This window comes from Drosophila simulans, chromosome 2L (assembly GCF_016746395.2).
Source record: "Drosophila simulans strain w501 chromosome 2L, Prin_Dsim_3.1, whole genome shotgun sequence".
NCBI classification, from domain to species: domain Eukaryota; kingdom Metazoa; phylum Arthropoda; class Insecta; order Diptera; family Drosophilidae; genus Drosophila; species Drosophila simulans.
Genome location: NC_052520.2, coordinates 14,006,223 through 14,024,183, shown reverse-complemented (window position 1 = coordinate 14,024,183; position 17,961 = coordinate 14,006,223). Strand labels below are relative to the sequence as shown.

The 17,961-nt window shown below is 41.7% G+C and overlaps 2 protein-coding genes across 12 annotated transcripts in view; one reads left to right on the top strand and one right to left on the bottom strand.

Moving 5' to 3' along the window:
- Positions 1–931, bottom strand: part of LOC27207580 — a 41,130-nt gene extending 40,199 nt beyond the window's left edge. For all 5 annotated transcript variants that reach the window (XM_039291223.2, XM_044922349.1, XM_016183265.3 and 2 more), the window contains exon 1: positions 797–931. In XM_039291223.2, coding sequence (XP_039147157.1) covers positions 797–930 — 134 coding nt within the window. In that variant the 5' untranslated portion in view covers position 931. The remainder of the gene's footprint in view (positions 1–796) is intronic.
- The window catches only part of LOC6732311 (dual specificity tyrosine-phosphorylation-regulated kinase 2), a 49,018-nt gene extending 32,611 nt beyond the window's left edge, over positions 1–16,407 (top strand). For 6 of the 7 annotated variants that reach the window (XM_039291222.2, XM_039291219.2, XM_039291220.2 and 3 more), the window contains 7 exons: positions 3,548–3,758; positions 4,128–4,488; positions 5,142–5,314; positions 5,379–5,656; positions 12,181–12,319; positions 12,378–12,549; positions 14,265–16,407. In XM_039291222.2, the coding sequence (XP_039147156.1) occupies positions 3,735–3,758; positions 4,128–4,488; positions 5,142–5,314; positions 5,379–5,656; positions 12,181–12,319; positions 12,378–12,549; positions 14,265–15,280 (2,163 nt within the window). In that variant the 5' untranslated portion in view covers positions 3,548–3,734 and the 3' untranslated portion in view covers positions 15,281–16,407. Of the gene's footprint in view, positions 1–3,547; positions 3,759–3,904; positions 4,055–4,127; positions 4,489–5,141; positions 5,315–5,378; positions 5,657–12,180; positions 12,320–12,377; positions 12,550–14,264 lie in introns of those variants that run through there. The other variant, XM_039291217.2, reaches the window with a different exon arrangement.
- The last annotated feature ends 1,554 nt before the right edge of the window (positions 16,408–17,961 follow it).

Genomic DNA, 17,961 nt, shown 5'->3' with positions numbered 1-17,961 from the left:
ATTCACAATCGATCAATTGGTACTTTTAAATACATAAAAAGCTGGCTAAACAGTTATGTAAATACAAATCCATTAACAATCAAGTGATCAAAGTTTTGGATTGTTTAGAAGATGCTTTAAAATTCCCGTCATTGTTTTTTTCCATCCGTTTTTAGAATCTCCAGAGATCAAAGCCCCTTAATGTGTTTCTTACCCCCAAAACTTCAAAGTGTCAAAAATTGCTTGGCATTTTTGGGCCAAAGGCAGACAAATCAATAAAATCTGATTGAACAATAGATTCGAGTCGTTTTCGATTTCATGCATGCGCCGCTTGTAAGACTATAAAATAAAATAAAAGCCCTAGACGTGATGTCTTCAACCCACATTTAGCGAGCCCAGTACTTCACTCAGTTCGCAATCAAAAAATATTCGTAAGAAATATCTTTTAATGTTATACTTGCTGTTTTGTATGCACACGGACACGGAATTTTCGGCAGGCGGCACTTGAGGCGTCATGAAATCAAAAGAAACATTTCAATAAATCAAATCCGACAATGGGGCAAGTTGGCGAACACAATTTCGGACAGCTTATTGACACGTTGAGGCCATCGAGATTCCAAAGCCGAGAGTTGCTAGAATTCCAGCTGGCATTTCGCCGGCGAAGACCAAACTCGGTGGCATCCTCTTGTTGACACTGCCCCAAAATCGATGCTTACAAATGGCAGCACTCCTTTAACAATGTCTGACATTTTGCAGCTGCCATCGAAGGTTTTTCCGATGCGAAAATATAAAATGAAAACGGGAAAAAAGAACTTACTTTACATGAAGATCTGTCGAGTTTGCATATAAATCTTCGCTTCGGGTTTGCCCAAAATGATTGCAAGTGTCAAAAGTCAACAGGCAAATGTCACGTTTTGTTGTTTTGTTTTTATTTATTTTTCCCCTCGTCATTATTTTTGTTTTTTTTTTTTTTTTTTTGCTGACGAACCGAGGAGCACAAACAAATTCACTGCCTCAGTGAGCAATTGACATTTATTAAACGATCAAAAAAAGAAATTCACATAAAAATCACAGCAGACTGGAAGTTTTGTTTGCCAATAACTAAATGCACTTGGTGAGTGCATTCACAATTTTGGGCACTGTTTCGTTTTTTTTCAGATTGAGATGTTTTTCCCGCACTTGTCAAAATAAGTTGCGGTAGTAAATTGACAAATTATGCACATACATTTCTTGACATTTTTATTGCCACAAAAGTTGCCACGCCATCTTCTCTCACCGCTTTTTTTCGAGATTGTTAATTTCGGAGACAGGCAACGAACGAAATGTTAACTTAGTGCAACTCAATTACTTTGAGTGGCCAATTTTCCTTTTGTTTTGTACTTTTATCGTCTGCCGACACTTGGCGTAGAAATTTCAAATTAATGGCTTAATATTTTGTTTTTAATGCTTTGGGTCAACGGAGCGATAGCATCATCATCAGACTCTGAGTTGATTGTGCAATGGGGAGAAATAAAATGGGTGCTTACCAAATTAAAGCGGGTTTCTTTTGCCACCATTAAGGAGTCAACTTTCGTTGGATTGAAATGACCAGGGCAATGGAAATAAATCAATGCGGTATCGCTTTGAATTAAACATTTCGATTTGAAATGCGATCTGATATCGATCTGTCGTTTGGAGGTTGCGCTATTTTGAAATTTGATTTGACTTGTTCAATGCAAAACCTCAATGCCAAATCAACCCAAACACACAGGCTAGCCAAAGACATCTTCGTAAAGTCGAGTCGAAAATTCAGCATTGAGTCTGACATTTGAGGCTCAGTGTCATTAATAGAAATTGCAGACTTTGGGTGGGTGTCAAAGCAATGACAAACGATCCCCAGTGATCTTGACGTTTCTCAATTGGAATCAATGCAAAAGCCAAGCAAAAACGGCGTCATAAAATGTCGATAAATGGTTCGTTTGCTGGGGCGTGTAATTGTTGGACTCACTTACAATCGACGGCAGTCGCCAGCCGCCCGACAATTTTCAATTGATTTGTCATTTAAATCTGGCAGAACAAAGCGCACTATTGACCGTCAGCAACGACACCTTTTCAACGGTCTCTAAATTTAGCCATAATTGTTCAACCTTGCCAAGAGCTTAGTGTCTTGAAGGCGGGTTCAAAAAACTTTCGCTTATCAAACTTCGAGCAGGCACAATGTTAAACTGGTCCTGACTTTTGATCTTCAAGTCTCACTTTGTTTTCTGCGCAAAATGGTTTAACTCATTCGGAAAATGCAGAGCCAAAAAGTGCATTTAATGACGGACAGCCTGAGTGACTGAGTAAGCATAGTAACTTCAACCAACTTCGGCACAACCAAGTGGGCAAAGAAAACAAGTATTGCTAACGATTCAACCAGCAGACAATACCGAAATATATTTTATGAAGTAGAGCCTCGAACTAAGCCCCCATCGACAAACTCCTCCAAACTCACTGTAAATGTCAGTTTGACGAAGAAAACGAATGCAGTAAATTATGATTTTATGACAGAAAACTTTTAAAAGCCAATAAATTTAACCGAGCATGCCAAACCGCTGAGGATATAGGGACGGAGAAAATGGTTAGGAAAATAGGAACTACTCAAGTGGTTACCACCTATTTTGTGACCTAAGTCAAGCTGCAGTAAGAGAAATTCTCTAGTCATTAGAGGTTGTAAAAATGTTTTCGAAATAATGACTTTCTTTATGTTAATAACGTTTTAGCCGTAACTAGAACTTAATTAATGGAAAAGATCGCAGTGAAATTTGAAATCCGCAGACAAATTTTAATACTTCATTACAGTGCATTTTCGGGAAACTGCCTTCATTATGCCTCCATTCATAAGGTAACTTACCAAACAAACCGAAGTTCCCGCTGCACTTAGCCCACGAAAAAGGGGTGACTTTCGTCCTTTCCAAAAAGGGTTATGATTATCATGCATATTGAGTGCGAGTTCTAGTTTGGGATACCCAAAACCCCTACAACAAGCGTTCAAACTGTCAAATGCACAACGAGCCACAAACACAGACAAAAGAGAAAAAGGCCAATAATTGGCCATGACTTTGGTTTCCGAGTTTTTATGCCTGTCAGCTGGCAAACTGGCCGTTGCAATTGGGGGAATGGGGAGCTGATGAAGTGGGTAGGGTTTCTTGGAGGGCATACGACTTTGTACGACTGCTTCTTTACGACCCTTGTGGAGAAAATATGAATAAAGTTTTTGGGCCCTTTGATGAGACCGCTTGTCGTCGCCCGCCTTGACAATGAAAACTGCTAACTGGTAACTGACGAACTGGCATTTTGAGTTAGTTATGTGCCATGCCCTGGGCCATGTCACTGATATTTCGGGGGCGTTGCTGTTTACCATTTATCGTTTTATTTATGGTGTGCACTTGGAATGCGCATACCCGGCTGATTCTATATCATTTATTATTATTATTATTATATTTTGTTTTGTTCGCGTTAGTTACCGGGAAAAAGGGTTAAAAGTCAAGGGCTTAAAGAGTTCCAACGACCGATTCTTATAGACTTTTACCTCTTTACCTCTTTGCAGTTGGCACCCAACAAGCAAAACAAATGCAAATGTGCGCCCCAAAGACATATTACCCCGAAAGTGATCAATAATTGTTTGCCGGAAGAGGAGATACAACTCAACCAGCTAAGCACCGGACTCAGGGTGACTACTCTTCGTGGACACGATTCTCTTTTGGCTAAAACGACAACTCAGCGAAGTCGACACAATGTTGGATCGATGCGAAATGCCGGTAAGTAGATGGGATCGATTACGTGCGGGCTGTAAACAAATAGTTAATAAGCTGGGATTCCTGAAACTAGATTCGAAACCTGAAACTAGAGACTGAGAACTTACTGTCAAGAATGTATTTGATATATCTGTACAAGTAAAATATTCTTTGAACAAGTATAATTTCCAACAATGAAATGGGAAAAGATACGCAAACGCGTTTTTAATAAGATTTTTAGCCAGAAAGTATGCTTATTTTTGCGCAAGGGATTCACGGGCTATAAGCTTCTTCAGTCCGACCTCGTTCGGTGCCCGGGAGTATGCTATGCTATACAATACCATTCCTCATCCGAACTTTACTAATCTCTGAAATGCTTATTCCCCCATGCAGATCCAGCTGGACAACGAGAAGTTGCGGCGGGATGTTCGACTGACGGGCTCTCGACTGGATTTGCCACAACTCTGTAATGGATCCCGTCGGTTGGATGGCCACAACAACCATGTGGCTGCCAATGAGACCACGGTTACGACGACATCCCTGAATGGAAATGGGAACGGCAATGGCAACAGCAACAACAACAACAACATCGGATCGCCCGTCTCCTCATCGACAACAAACAGCAGTAATGGCGGCAACGAGCGCGGCTCCTCCACAAAGTCCAATAGCAGCAGTGGAAGTGGCAGCTCGGGAAATTCGGCCAGCAGCACGGGAAGTGGCGAGCTCAAGTGCAATACGCCCATGACGCCATCTGGTAAGCAGGAGCATAACCATTAACCCTTTAATGCCGTCTGGTGATTTAAGTGTACTTTCAGTTTTAAGCCACAGAAACAAAACCTTTGCCATTTATAGAGTGTTTTATTATTATTTTTTAGCTTTTATATATTTGTTATTCTGGAGAGTGTTAATCCTGAGTGGGTTAAAAACACCCTCCATAGGCTTTGGATAGAGAGGCTGTCTATTTGGGGCCAGAGCTCAGGGATGCTTTGTGCGTTTGCTGGCTTGCATCGCTGCAGCCCAATGCCAATTAGTTGAGCACACCCTTCGGGCATTTGGTGGCCACACTCCATCATTCCACAGCTCGCTCTAATTAATTTTATATACATTTCAGAAAAAAAGCAAGTGAAATGGCATTGAGGTCAGGGTCAATGGGGTTTTAGAGTGTGGCTGTTGCCACATGGGAAAATTTTCAATTACCTGTTCACTTGGTTACAACAAAATGGGTAAAAGGACGAGTTGTTTCAGTGGAAAGAAGTAAGCACGAAAAAGCTTTTAGCCATGACGGAAATTAAATTGCTGCTGTAGATGCAAATAAAATGAGAACTATACATTTTACTTACCATACATTGAGTTATTTTTAAAAACTTGATTTCTTATGTGCACAACATTTGTTTTCATTTTTAACAGAGCTGGTGAAGAAGTTCCGCAACTACCTAACCGATCTTGAGTTTGAAGAGCTCAAGGTGTACAAGGAGGTGTGGTATTTTGGCCAGCACGCCAGCAAGAACTACAACAAACCCGCCCCCACAGCCAATACCACAAATCTGGGCTATGACGATGATAATGGCAACTACAAGATCGTAAGTCAAGTGCAAACTTATGCCGAAGTTTGAAATTAGTTCTAAACTTTCTCTTAATTTTCAGATCGAACACGATCACATAGCCTTTCGTTACGAGATTCTGGAGGTAATTGGCAAGGGCAGTTTTGGCCAGGTCATCAGGGCGCTGGATCACAAGACCAACACACACGTGGCCATCAAGATCATAAGGAACAAGAAGCGCTTCCTCAACCAGGCCGTCGTCGAACTGAATATCCTCGATGAGCTGCGCGAAAAGGACGCGGATGGATCTCACAATGTCATACACATGCTCGACTATACCTATTTCCGCAAGCATTTGTGTATTACCTTCGAGCTAATGAGGTGAGTTGGTTAATGTATCTAAAATATAATTTCTTAACTGCTTCTGACGTCAATGCAATAGCGCTTAGTTTTGGATTTTACCAGTCACGGGTATTCAAGTGAAGTCGGCTTTTACTGTCTTCAATTAAATGCGCATATAACTCGCATTTCTATTAACATTCGGCCAATTATTGCTCGCCAACTTTTGTTGCGTGTTTCGCAGCCATAAAATTTGGTTATTATTAATTTCCATGTTCCAAGTGCCTAGCACGCATTGCGATATGAGAAGTTGGTCCCTGTTATTGCCGCTCAAGCACACATATGTGCGTTTTCTGCAGGTTTTTCATTGTCTTCCAGTTAAGTTTTATTGACCCGCATGTGTGTGTGTATCAAATGAATTCGGTTTGCCATTTCATAAGGCCATAAATCCTGCCTATGCCGTAAATGCTCTCTCAAGTGGTATTCATAATTCTGTTTACGACTTTCTCAAATTAAATTACTAATGGGTAACAGTGTATGGCTTCTGTGATATGATAGCCGTGGGCTAACCTCCCGATTTTCCTGATATATAATATAAATATCTATTTAATTTCCTGCCCCCCGCAATTTACGTGCCACAAAAGCGCAAACTACTGACAGACGCAGACACAATCGAAACAGCAACAGACCGCAAACGCCGCTCGGCCATCAATTTCAATTTAAATGTTGAATGTTGTGTGGCCTACTTGCAGGCGCAGGAAAATGCATTTCCGCACCCCCGGGCTTTTCCACACGTACACATGTGGGTGTTTTTCGCCCGAAGGAAAACCTGTTGTACTGGGGCTTGCTATTTGCAGTGTGTGCATATAGGCAGGAATCTAATTGATTGGCAGCATTGAAATCCGTTGAGCAGCTCAGGTGTTGACTATTGAAGGGGAGGGCGGCTAGTACCGCGGAAGGCATAAAAACCAACTGCATATGTCAAAGTTTAGACAGCAGGCAACGCAAATATGGTAAAAATAAATCCCAAAGAAGGCACGGAAGCGTCACGCGATGCAACAGTCAAAGTTGAGAAAGCGACCGTCGAAGGTCGGCGGTCTTGTATGTTGCTTCCTTTTTCCTTTTACCAGTTACCATTTACCCCACTCCCAAATGCCTATTCTTCCCATTGAGCTTGACATTTCCGTCAGCCGACGGACGACTAATTTGTCTTAATTGCAGCCAACAAAAAAAAAAAAAGAAAATGGAAAGTAAAAATACAAGCTAACATTTTTTGCGAGTTGACATTTTTAAGAACCGATTTTGGGTCTCTAAATTCAAATGGGCACGTGACACGCCATCAACGAAAAGGGATCCCTAATTTGCGGGCCGCAGTCAAAAATCGATGGGTAGACAAAATTAAATCGTTTTTAGCCCACTCGAAGGCAGCTACACAAATTTAATTAATTATTTGCTCTGCGACTAATTAGCCGCAAAATTGTTTTTCGTTGCCGTTTCTTGCTTGGAGTGAGCACTTAGTGTTTTAATGTTTTCTCCAGCTTTGAAGAAGTTTTCCCTGCAGCGGGCAAACTTTTTCGCCAGCGAGTGACCAGAGGAACGGGGAACCGCATTGACAACTCGGCGGCAAGTTTTAAAGTTTGTTTTGAACGAGTAAACAAATTGTATGGCAAGTTTTACGTAATTAAATTTACGTGCACGCAATTTAATTTGCATGCCGTGCTGGGAAAATTTCTTGCGACGAAATGATTTAGTTTCTCTGATAGGATTAGTCGGGCTTAGATGGAAGAGGAATGCCCGGTTTCCTGCCGTTTAATTAATAGAAATTGGAAAACTAATTAAATCAAGGGGGAAAAAAAACATTTCTTTTAGAATCCCAACGAGATAAACCCAGTGGTGCTGTGTGAATGAGGAAAACGTTTTCAGTGGAAGGCCTGCCCCACAATCTGATTAGCTAATTAGCAAAAGGACACCACTGCGGTCCGCAAATATGAAACCTAATCCGTGTCCCTAAAGTGACACACTTATTATACCTCGACACAGACAGACATTCAAGGACTTCATTTCGCAAAAAGGACATGTAGAGCGGCATGAGCATCCTGGGCTGGGAGGAACTAAATTGACGCCGAGTGACACATTTCGCACACACACCGCATACATACTTGGGTGATTTCCCACATTCGACGACCCTGGCAGGTGGCATTTTCAGCCGGTCGGGTGTTTTGGTCTTGTTCTAGCATTATGAGCCACATAATTTACAGCGACAGCGATAAAATGAGTGCTGCCAAAGTGCCAAAGACAGCCAACACATTCCGAGCCCCCATAACTATGCACCATATTGTCCCAGCGAGAATGACGCTGCTTCTTTTTGGCCAAAAGAACAAGCTCGAGCCTCGTGGCCTCGTGGATGTAGCCAAATTCGCTCTGTGTGTGTGTGTGAGCTTGTGTCTGCGGGTGTGTGTCAAGCACATAAATTTCAGCTAATGTTGCCCGGGAGGCAAGTGTCCTGCCGCGCCTTGGTGCTCCGCCTCCAATGTCACTGCATTCCTCTTTCTCAACTCGGCGGGTTTTCGCTATGCAATGTGTCATGATTTGATTTCAATTTTAATGGCTCATAACGAGATCAAGTTGGCGATAATCGCCACGGGATTTATTGCTCAAATTAACGAGTGCATACAGTTTAATGGGGATTTGCTCATTATTGATAAAATTATATAATTGGCAATAAATATTGATCGATAGGGGGATAAAAGAAATGAGATTTCTAATTTCATATTCGCACTAAAAGAAATTTAACGAAAATGTAATTAAAAAGTTCAGAGGTCACAGTGCACTTAAAGTCGAATAAATTGAGGTAATTAGTCAACATATGGAGCACATATTTTGTGATTTTGTATTTTCCAATCGATCAGAAAGCAATTGCTTTTTACAAACCTCGTGGCCTTATCCATTTCAAAGCCAATCAATGTCGGACAGATGCAGCATGTGACCGCCTGTCATCAGCCATGTAATTGACTGTTCCAGGACATGCCCGCTGACAACGTGAGAGTGACATAGAAAGGTGACAGGATGTCGTCGGCATTCCGCTGCCTTTTGGTCATGTGGGCCAAACGGATGGGCCGACAGGACGAAATGATTTTTAATTAAAATGCAACATGCGGCGTGCGTGAGCTGTGGGCGTGGCCATGCAAATGAGCAGGTCCTGCAAGTTTATTCTTTTTAATTAATTTCTGCACTCAGCGCGTGTAAATCGCAATTAGGAACGGGCGGCAAGGACGAGTCGGCGGATTGAGTTACCAGGAGAATAAACACTCGATGGGGGCGGTATTTTCATTTGGACGCGGGGCACAGGAGTGTCGGTGTCAGCTGTTCCACGGATGTTGATGTAGGTTATTATTATGCCGTACCATGGCACAGTAATTACTGCTAATTGACATTTCCCGAGCAGTCAGTTTGTTTGACTGTACCACTGTAGCACGGTAGTTCGCGGTGGAAGATGGAAGCCAGTTGACATGGCCAAGGCCAAGTCATTTATCATCTACTAAAAGGTAAATTCGCCCCTAGTTCCACTCCACTTCCCCGTGCTGTGGCAGGAATTTCTCTGCATTTCTGAGATTATTTACGGTTCGACTACGAAGCAAGCCGTCGACTAATTAAAATGCCGCAAAATGCGATGGGCAAAAAAAAAGGATATTTTTGTGAGAAAATTTAGCTGGTCCTTGGGCGGATGAAAAGCAAGGTCGCAAATGTCCCAGCCGGGGGCAGCATCATTAATGGATATCCTTTTGGTTAAGCCTCTTAATTCTGCATATTTATAGTCATTTTGGGAATTAACGAGAAAATAAGGCAATATATAGGCGCAGCTGTAGTCAAACTTTATGGCCAGCATCTCATTAGTGCTATGTGAAAGGTGTCGCGTGGAATCGATAGCTGCAAAATTAATTCCGCCTTCCACATTCTTCACACGTGGAAATTCGCTATGCAAATGAAGACAGGACAGCTTTTCCTCACCACACTCACTTGTCAATCAATGGCACACTCTTTTCGATTTCAGCCAGCGGGGAAACCAATTTCAAATTTATGCTAAAAGTTGCCCGACGCCAACGAAAAAGTTCATTTTGCCCTTCACTCACTCAGAAAAGGTGACACCATTCTCGCAACGGAGACAAGTTTATTTTTTCAGAACTCTGGCAATTGACAGCCATGAAATATGCAATAAAGTACTGAGGTCTTAACAACTGGAAATTTATTAAATAAAGTTTAAACAAAGTCTGGGCAATGAAGACCTTCAAATCCGTGTCTCTGTATGCATTGTTTATTGTGGGCGTCATCCGATTTTCCCAGCTTTCTTTATACGAATTCACTTTCACTGGCTTTTTTGGCATTATTGTGTTCCATTTTTGGTGTGCTAAATGCAAGGCATTAGTGGCTCGTTACAATTGCATGTTGCAGTTGCAACGGCGCAGGGGCAAATAATCAATCAAATTACCAGAGGAATTTGGGCACGGAAAAGCGGAACCGAAAATGGCGCCCAGGCAGCCCCAAAATAGGAAAAAAAAAAACAATTTTCAAGTTCATGGCAGACTTATGGACTTTTGGCATTGGCTCTCCGTCGCCAATTGTGTGGCATGTCATAATGCAGTTATAATATGCAGACTTCTAAGCATACACATGTATTTCGGCCCGATTCGCCGATTGAAATTATGACATTTTGATGATTTTCTTATTGGTTTGTTATAGACTCGTCTGTTTGCCAAAAAGCTTTGCCTTTCCCACAGTAGCTCATCTATTTCGGGTGGCTGCAAAATCGATATTCCTCTGCTCTTTAAAGCCCTTCACTTTAAGACGTGGTATTTCGGCATTTTACCCAGACGCCAGTTGCAATATGAAAGTTTTCAAATTAAAAGCCCGTGACCTTTGCGGTCTGGGCTGGGTGCCTCCTTCTCAATCTGTTCCCCTTGGATCCCGGCCTGTGTGTTGCCCAACACTTTCGACAGTCATCCATGCCATTATGTGGCTTTAGCTGGGTGGGAAAGCCACAAATTCGTCCTTGACACGCTGTTGGCTCAATCAGCTTAGCGCGCTTTTAAGCACTCTTAGCGCTTTTCCAAGAAAGTGTGTGTTGGCTTCTCCATATGCTGACATAAATTTAAATTGGATTACGGCTTGAACAAGTTGTAGAACATGTTTGGAAGCCTCAGAAAGCGATTAAAGTGCTGAAAATCACACGCAACAAAACTTCAAGAAACTTAAAGACTTTGGAAACCTTTTTCTTTACATCACCTTCTTGGAATTAAAAGTTGTCAAAGCTTACTACCCTCAGGGAAAATAATTTTATGCCATAAGCTTGGGGTAGAAATGTTAAATAATTAATTTTCTAATCATACAACTTTTTCCGACTGTTCAGATATTCATGTGTACAGTTTCTTGGCTTTAACAGCGTTAACCTTTTCTCCCGCACAAAAGTTCAGAGTCTCTTCATGACAAGTCAGTTACTACTATTGGCCATTTACCAACCCGTTTTATATAGGTCAAACGTGTCAATAAAGCACTCATGAGCAGGCGATAAAGTTATTGATGACCCTGTGTATATAGCAGCTTATGGGAAAAAACCGAAATGAATGCGAGTTCAATAAATTGAGATCTATGCAATGATGAACGGAAGGAAATCTCTTGGTCAGATGGAGCAGGGAGGCAAATATCTTACGAGCTGTCGTTACCGCATAAGCCATCAATCATCGGTTCCCTAACACCGCCAACAACAATTGACCAAACTTTTGATCAACTACTATATTACAACCACCGGCTGTAATCTTGGTTTGTTGTCCCTTTTGTGGTTGCATTGACATTGAGGAAATGAGACTTCTTTTGTTATCAGTTAATTAATCGAAAGCAATCGCATAAACTGCAAATGCAAAACATGGCACAGAAATCGCAAAGTAAACAAAAGCAGCTAAGGGGTTGACAAAGTTAAAGGACACTTTACAAACCACAGAATGATGTATTTAAACAGTGGTTATAATAATAAATAACACGATTGTATTTATAAGCCATTTATTTATATAAATAACAGACCACTAAAAGTTATGAAAGTATTTTAAGTATTCTAGGATCAGAGGATACTAGGTCTTCCTTAAGTGGCTACCTATAAGAATATTATTTGTATCAATAAGTTTAAAATGAAAAATGTGTCTTGCTCCACTGTTGTCATAGTTTGGTGGCTCTTTTCGGGTTGATGTGCCACCATTTTGGGATCGTTCTATAGTCGTCTGCCGACTGACTGCTCATGACTGACATTGTCAATATTGTTGTTGCTGACGTAGAACGTTATCGTTGTATGGCCAAATTCGAGCCCGACATGCAATGGGAATTAATTCAGTGCATGTTGCCGGTATTTGGTAGGATTGTGTAGGGAAGAGGGACTTAAAGCGGCTGGCTTTGACTTGACTTCATGTTTTGTTTCCCGTTTGCAAGAGTGTCTCTTGTTTTGTCAACGATGAGGCGTTTGTCGCTGACTCATGTTCAAAGGGTTGCACTACTAATAGTCCATTTGCCCCTTGTCTTTGCAGCTTGAACCTGTACGAATTGATAAAGAAGAACAACTACAATGGATTCAGCATGAGTCTCATACGACGCTTTTGCAACTCGATTGTGAAGTGCCTGCGTTTGCTCTATAAGGAAAACATTATTCACTGTGATCTCAAGCCGGTAAGTACATTGGATTCAATTGTAACGCCTTCACCTAATGCCCTTCTATCGGAAATAGGAAAATATCTTGCTCAAACAGCGTGGTAGCAGCTCCATTAAAGTCATCGACTTTGGCAGCTCATGCTACGTGGATCGCAAAATCTATACGTACATCCAATCAAGGTTCTATCGCTCCCCAGAGGTGATTCTCGGCCTGCAATACGGCACAGCCATCGATATGTGGAGCTTGGGTGAGTGTAAGCTTTTAATTAAAAACATTCTGCCCAGTTGTGTTCCCAAGTGGACTGGAAAACATGTGCAGGATGCAATGAAATTTTAAATGCTCGCCCTGCATTTGGCAGGCAAATTTATGGCCCACACACGTTGGCCCAATAAATAAGGCAGGTAATGGAAGGTTTGAAGGATTAAATATTAAACATTTGTGGGTTTCCTTGCACGTGGACACGTTTTGTAGGGCAAACGGTGTATCGAGAAAAATAGAGGAACCACTTACAAACTTTCAAAGAATTATCAAAATCTGACACCACATTTTTAATATTTTGGAACGGTTTAAAGTTCACCAACTATTTCATTCGGAAAATCTGCTTAGTTTTTCTTCTTAGAACACTTTTTCTGTCAGTTAAAGCTATCCACTTTGCCCGTTCAATTGACCTGGCCCAAAGCGAAAAGCTCAGCCAAGTGTAAGAACACGCACTAGGCCAATTAGTAGCAACAGGCAAAAGCGAAGGCGGAAAAGGACCTCCTCCAAGCGACCGAACAATGAGATATCGACGAAGCCACCGGAGGTGCGGGTCAAGGGGCGCACTCAACAAGTGGCGCCCCACTTGAAGTTTATGTATACAATAATTTTGCCCAGCCCAGTGCGGACTTTTAGCCACTCCTGGCCTCATCGTGCACATCCTTTTAGCGCCCATTTCCGACCACAACCACGTCCGGTCAGCAGCAAGAGCAGCGATGGCAAAATATCGTGAGCTCCGCCGACAACAATGGACTCATTAAATGTGCGCACGGACGTGGGGTCCTGCGGTGGCAGGTTGTTATTTCTGGTCCCTAATAAAAGCCAGCTCGGTTTATTTTTGTCCGCTGTCTTGGGCTTCTTCATATGTGGACCTCCTTATTTGAGTTACTCTGCCCTGAGCATACAGAGCAAGTGCAGGCAATGGAAATGGGTTACGTGTTGAATGATGTGAGCTCTTAACAAACTCAGCTCCCTCACAGCATGGGGCATCTGCAATAGATGCGAGTGGGTTTGATTGCTTTGAGATTCATTAGGTAAATGGGGTCGCAGGGAGAAGGAAAGGGCCAGATGCTAAGATAGTACATAGTTTCACATAAGTTGTATTGATTATGCCGAACTAAGAGACCAGCCTTTAAAGCAATCTTATAGCAAACTGAGTGTAGTCTGGCTTATTGGCCTTTCATGCGAATATATAAAGGTTGGGCCTTACAAAGAATTATTTGTGGATCTATTCCATTTAAAACCAGGACTACCGTTGAACTTGTTAAACGTGTTTTGGCATTTTTTCTAAGAATTTATGCATTTTAAGCTAATGGAAGCACTAGCTTTGATCAAAGCGAAGACCATGTGACTTGTGGAATTTGTTTTATAGAAAAAGCTTATTCATGTGGTCTTTTATACCATTCAATTCAATTTAGTGAATGGACATAAATAGCCACATTTCGCAGGAAATGTCAGTCAAAGGCCTTGATTCGGTCATCTTGCAGTGACATCTTGACTTGCCTGTCTCAATGTCCATTAGAAAGTGCAGTAGGAAATAAATAATCTGGAACACAAGAAATGGGAGACACGTGTATGCCACAAAGTCAAGGTCAATGCGCCTGTTTGCCTGCCCGAAATGACTGCAGCAATTGCTGACCCCCTATCGAGAATCAAAAATCAATACTAATTATATGTCAACCCTTACTTTTTTCAAATTTTTCAAAGGCTGCATTCTGGCGGAGCTGTACACAGGATTCCCGCTCTTCCCCGGCGAAAACGAAGTTGAGCAGTTAGCCTGCATCATGGAGGTGCTCGGTCTGCCGCCCAAGGTGCTCATATCGGTTGCCAGGCGACGTCGGCTGTTCTTTGATTCCCGTGATGCCCCGCGCTGCATAACTAACACCAAGGGACGCAAACGGTCGCCAGGCAGCAAGTCGTTGGCACATATCTTGCACTGCCAGGACCGCTATTTCATCGACTTCCTGCAGCGTTGCTTGGAGTGGGATCCTGCGGAGCGGATGACGCCGGACGAGGCGGCCCACCACGAGTTTCTGCAGCCCTCTTCCTCCAGTCGCCATCGCAGCTGCCGCATGTCGAGCAGTTCGTCCAGTTCCGGACTCAACAGTGTTTCCCAGAAGTCCTCCTGCTACAGCTTTTCGGAGATCTCGCCGGGCACCAACGGTCCCGTGGTGGCCTCGATTACCAGCACCACGGCGGTGCATAATGCCGCGATTGCCACCACAACCAAGTCGAGACAGCAGCCGCCATCTCAGAGTCACGGCCATGCCCAATCGAATGGACACCTGCCCGACATCAAGTTGAGTGCCAGCGACAAGTACAACAGCATGCAGAAGGTGGCGGTGCGCTCGAAGATCACGTCCAGCGTCTCGGATCTGGAGTCCGTGCAGCAGTACTCCCTGCACCGCATCTACGGAGGAGTGGGTAGTGGCAGCACACACCATGTCTCGTCAGCGGCCACCAGGAAACATCTGCCCGGTACAGGCAGTGGAATTGTGGGTGCCATGTCTTCCAAATACGGCAGCTCAACGTTGGCGCACAACCATCACAATGTGACGCACCACAATGCATCGACGGCCACCATTGCCACGACCACGCACCACCATCACCACCATGGTGGGCAACAGCAACAGCAGTCGTCGTCGGGAGCATCCACCATGGCCATGTCGCACTCACAGTCCACTGGAGATGTCTCAGACAGGGCCATCTTTGGGAGAGCTTGACTTCGGGCAAGGCCCACCAAGCTGGAGCTGAAGAAGTGCAATCTGGTGAACATGATGGACTTCTGGAGCTAGAAGTGGCGTCCACAGCACTGCGCTGATGTTAAGGAGCGGGACGAGGAGTAGGCGATGGAATAGGGCTCCTCGCACGTAGATTTAGTTATATTGTTGTATGTAAGCTATATAGGAATTCTAGACGTGTGTGAATTGTATTTGAATGCGAGTGCATGCTGTTGTACAACCACTTGCTCCTGAAAATCCCTTCCCCACTCGAAATAGTTGCATCTAGCTAAAAGGGAGTACCTTTTTGAAGCACTTTGCAGTATTCTCAGTTGCCCTGAACCCTATTTTATTTCGCTACTGCCATAGCTAAAGGTATTCAAAATCGTATTCACACCCACAAACCCTTCCTGAAAAGTATTCTCTTCCCTCCAACCAAGGTGTTGCAAGTCATCCTTTTACACTGTATTCAACATGAACAAACCTTCAAAGATAAAAAACAAAAGGAACAAAACAGAAGCCAGCTCAAAGGAACAAGATAACCTAGATATAGTTTATTAGATATGGCATATACTAAACATAGTTGTAGACAACATTTGTAACGATTCACCCAACGCATCCACTCACCCGAACTCAAAGATACATACATATTTTTAGGGTTACGACTCAAACCTGTAACAATTTCATACAGCTTCCATGTCTTTTGCAACAGTATCAAGGCTGTTATTAGTTACATATGCGAAACAGAGATGTATCTATATCTTAACTGTAATTGTATGCGTAGTTTAAGATCTTGGAGGTTCGTTGGCCAATATCATACATCACACTACAGGAAATCAACTCTGTAGCCTACCAATGCAAGATAAATTTGAATTCCGCTTGGACACATATACTTGATCCCATTAAACCAATCCATACGGAATACATGTCATAATTTAATGAAAACACATATTTAAAAACTATAAATCTATTAAAACTAGACGGATTGAAAAAAAAATATGGCCAATATCACAACCGAATAATAAACAATCCAATATACAATAATTGTAGTGCGCCGCCACATCTATGTAAACTGTATTAGTGGCGACAAAGCAAAAGAAAACAAATAAAAATGTTTTATTCAAATTAAAGTTTGTGTATTGAAGAAGAAACAAGACGGCAGACAGTTAGATGTGAACTCGAGCTGGGTAAGAGTGCTTACCAAATCCAGACTGTAATTTGAACGAAGTTTGTAACCTGTAATCCTGTAAGTTTAGATAACACTGTACACAAATGCAAATTTTGCTCATAACTTTTGAATATATATATCACATAGGACTACAATGCCTAAGCCTATATATACACAGCTGCGATCCTTTGGAGTTTGTTTCGTATTATTTGTAAAAGTTTTCTCTGCCACTCGTCTTAATTATCTCGGATACTTTCTTTATGTGTTTATTATAAATTTTGACAAAAAGCAAAACAAATCCAATTGCAAAACTTGTTTTACAAAGTGTGTTCGAATTTAACGTTTAGTATTAATTAAAAACAATGATAAACCTTTAATTATAAAAATATACGTACGGATATATCAATTTTAAATTAATGACGCATATTAATTGTATAGATCAAGAAAACAAACATGTAATCAATTACAATTACAAGAATTTCAAAAAATAAATGAAAAAGTATGTACTCAAAATATTCTGCGGTATTTATTTCAAATTTGATCGGCCACTGAAAATCGTTGCCTTGTGAAAATATCTGTTGCCTACTTCCAGGCTGCACATAGAATTGCGTAAAATTGGTAAGATGAGTGTATTTTGACATTTTTAGATCAATCTTCAGCTCATTACGATTTTGTTTTTAGACCGAATTCTAGAAAGTAATCATTTTTTTAACTTTTATAAAATATAAATAGAAAAATGCCAATAAAGTTGGATTTCGTTTTTAAATAACGTATTGACAAAATTAATTAATCCCATGTCACTATTGAAATTCAAGCGACCAAATGTTAATAATCCTATTAAGATAAAATCATGGAATTTTTTTCAAATTATAAGTGTTTTTTTAAAGAATTGATGCAAAGTGTGTTTTAAAAAGCACCAGGAACTTAAATTATTTGTATCTTGCATCTTTGCCTTTCCAAACTGTATCTATGGTACTGATCATCCCGAACGGAAGCGGTTACGGGATAAAAAAAGTTATTGACTTTGTATTCAGTCTAATTTTGTTAGCCCGGCTTCTTCGTGTTTCCCAATTTTGGTGTTGGGCATAATAACTCCACGTGACACCATTTCAGATTGCCGCAAGGGCTCCCCAATCATTTAGTTTTTGTTATTAATTCATCAAGTCTTTGGTCGTTCGCATCTATTATGCAATTTCCGACAGCATCTAAAACGCAAAGAAAACCGAAGTTGGCAATTTTTTTTTGTGTTGATAATATTTGTATATTTTGTAGATTGATTGTGCCTGCGCTTAAATTTGGCCCATACTAATAAATATCATTTTTAATGGTTAAATGGACAGTGTCGGCGATTATCCTAAATGATTTGAACAAATGTTTGAGCAGCGAATGAGTCCGACTGTACACTGGCCTGTCCCAAAACTTTGACAGCTTCAAATGCCCAAGCGTTTTGTTTTCACTTTTGATTCCCAAGTGCTTGCGTGGGGGTTAACAAGTCGAACGATTTCGGGGAAAGTAG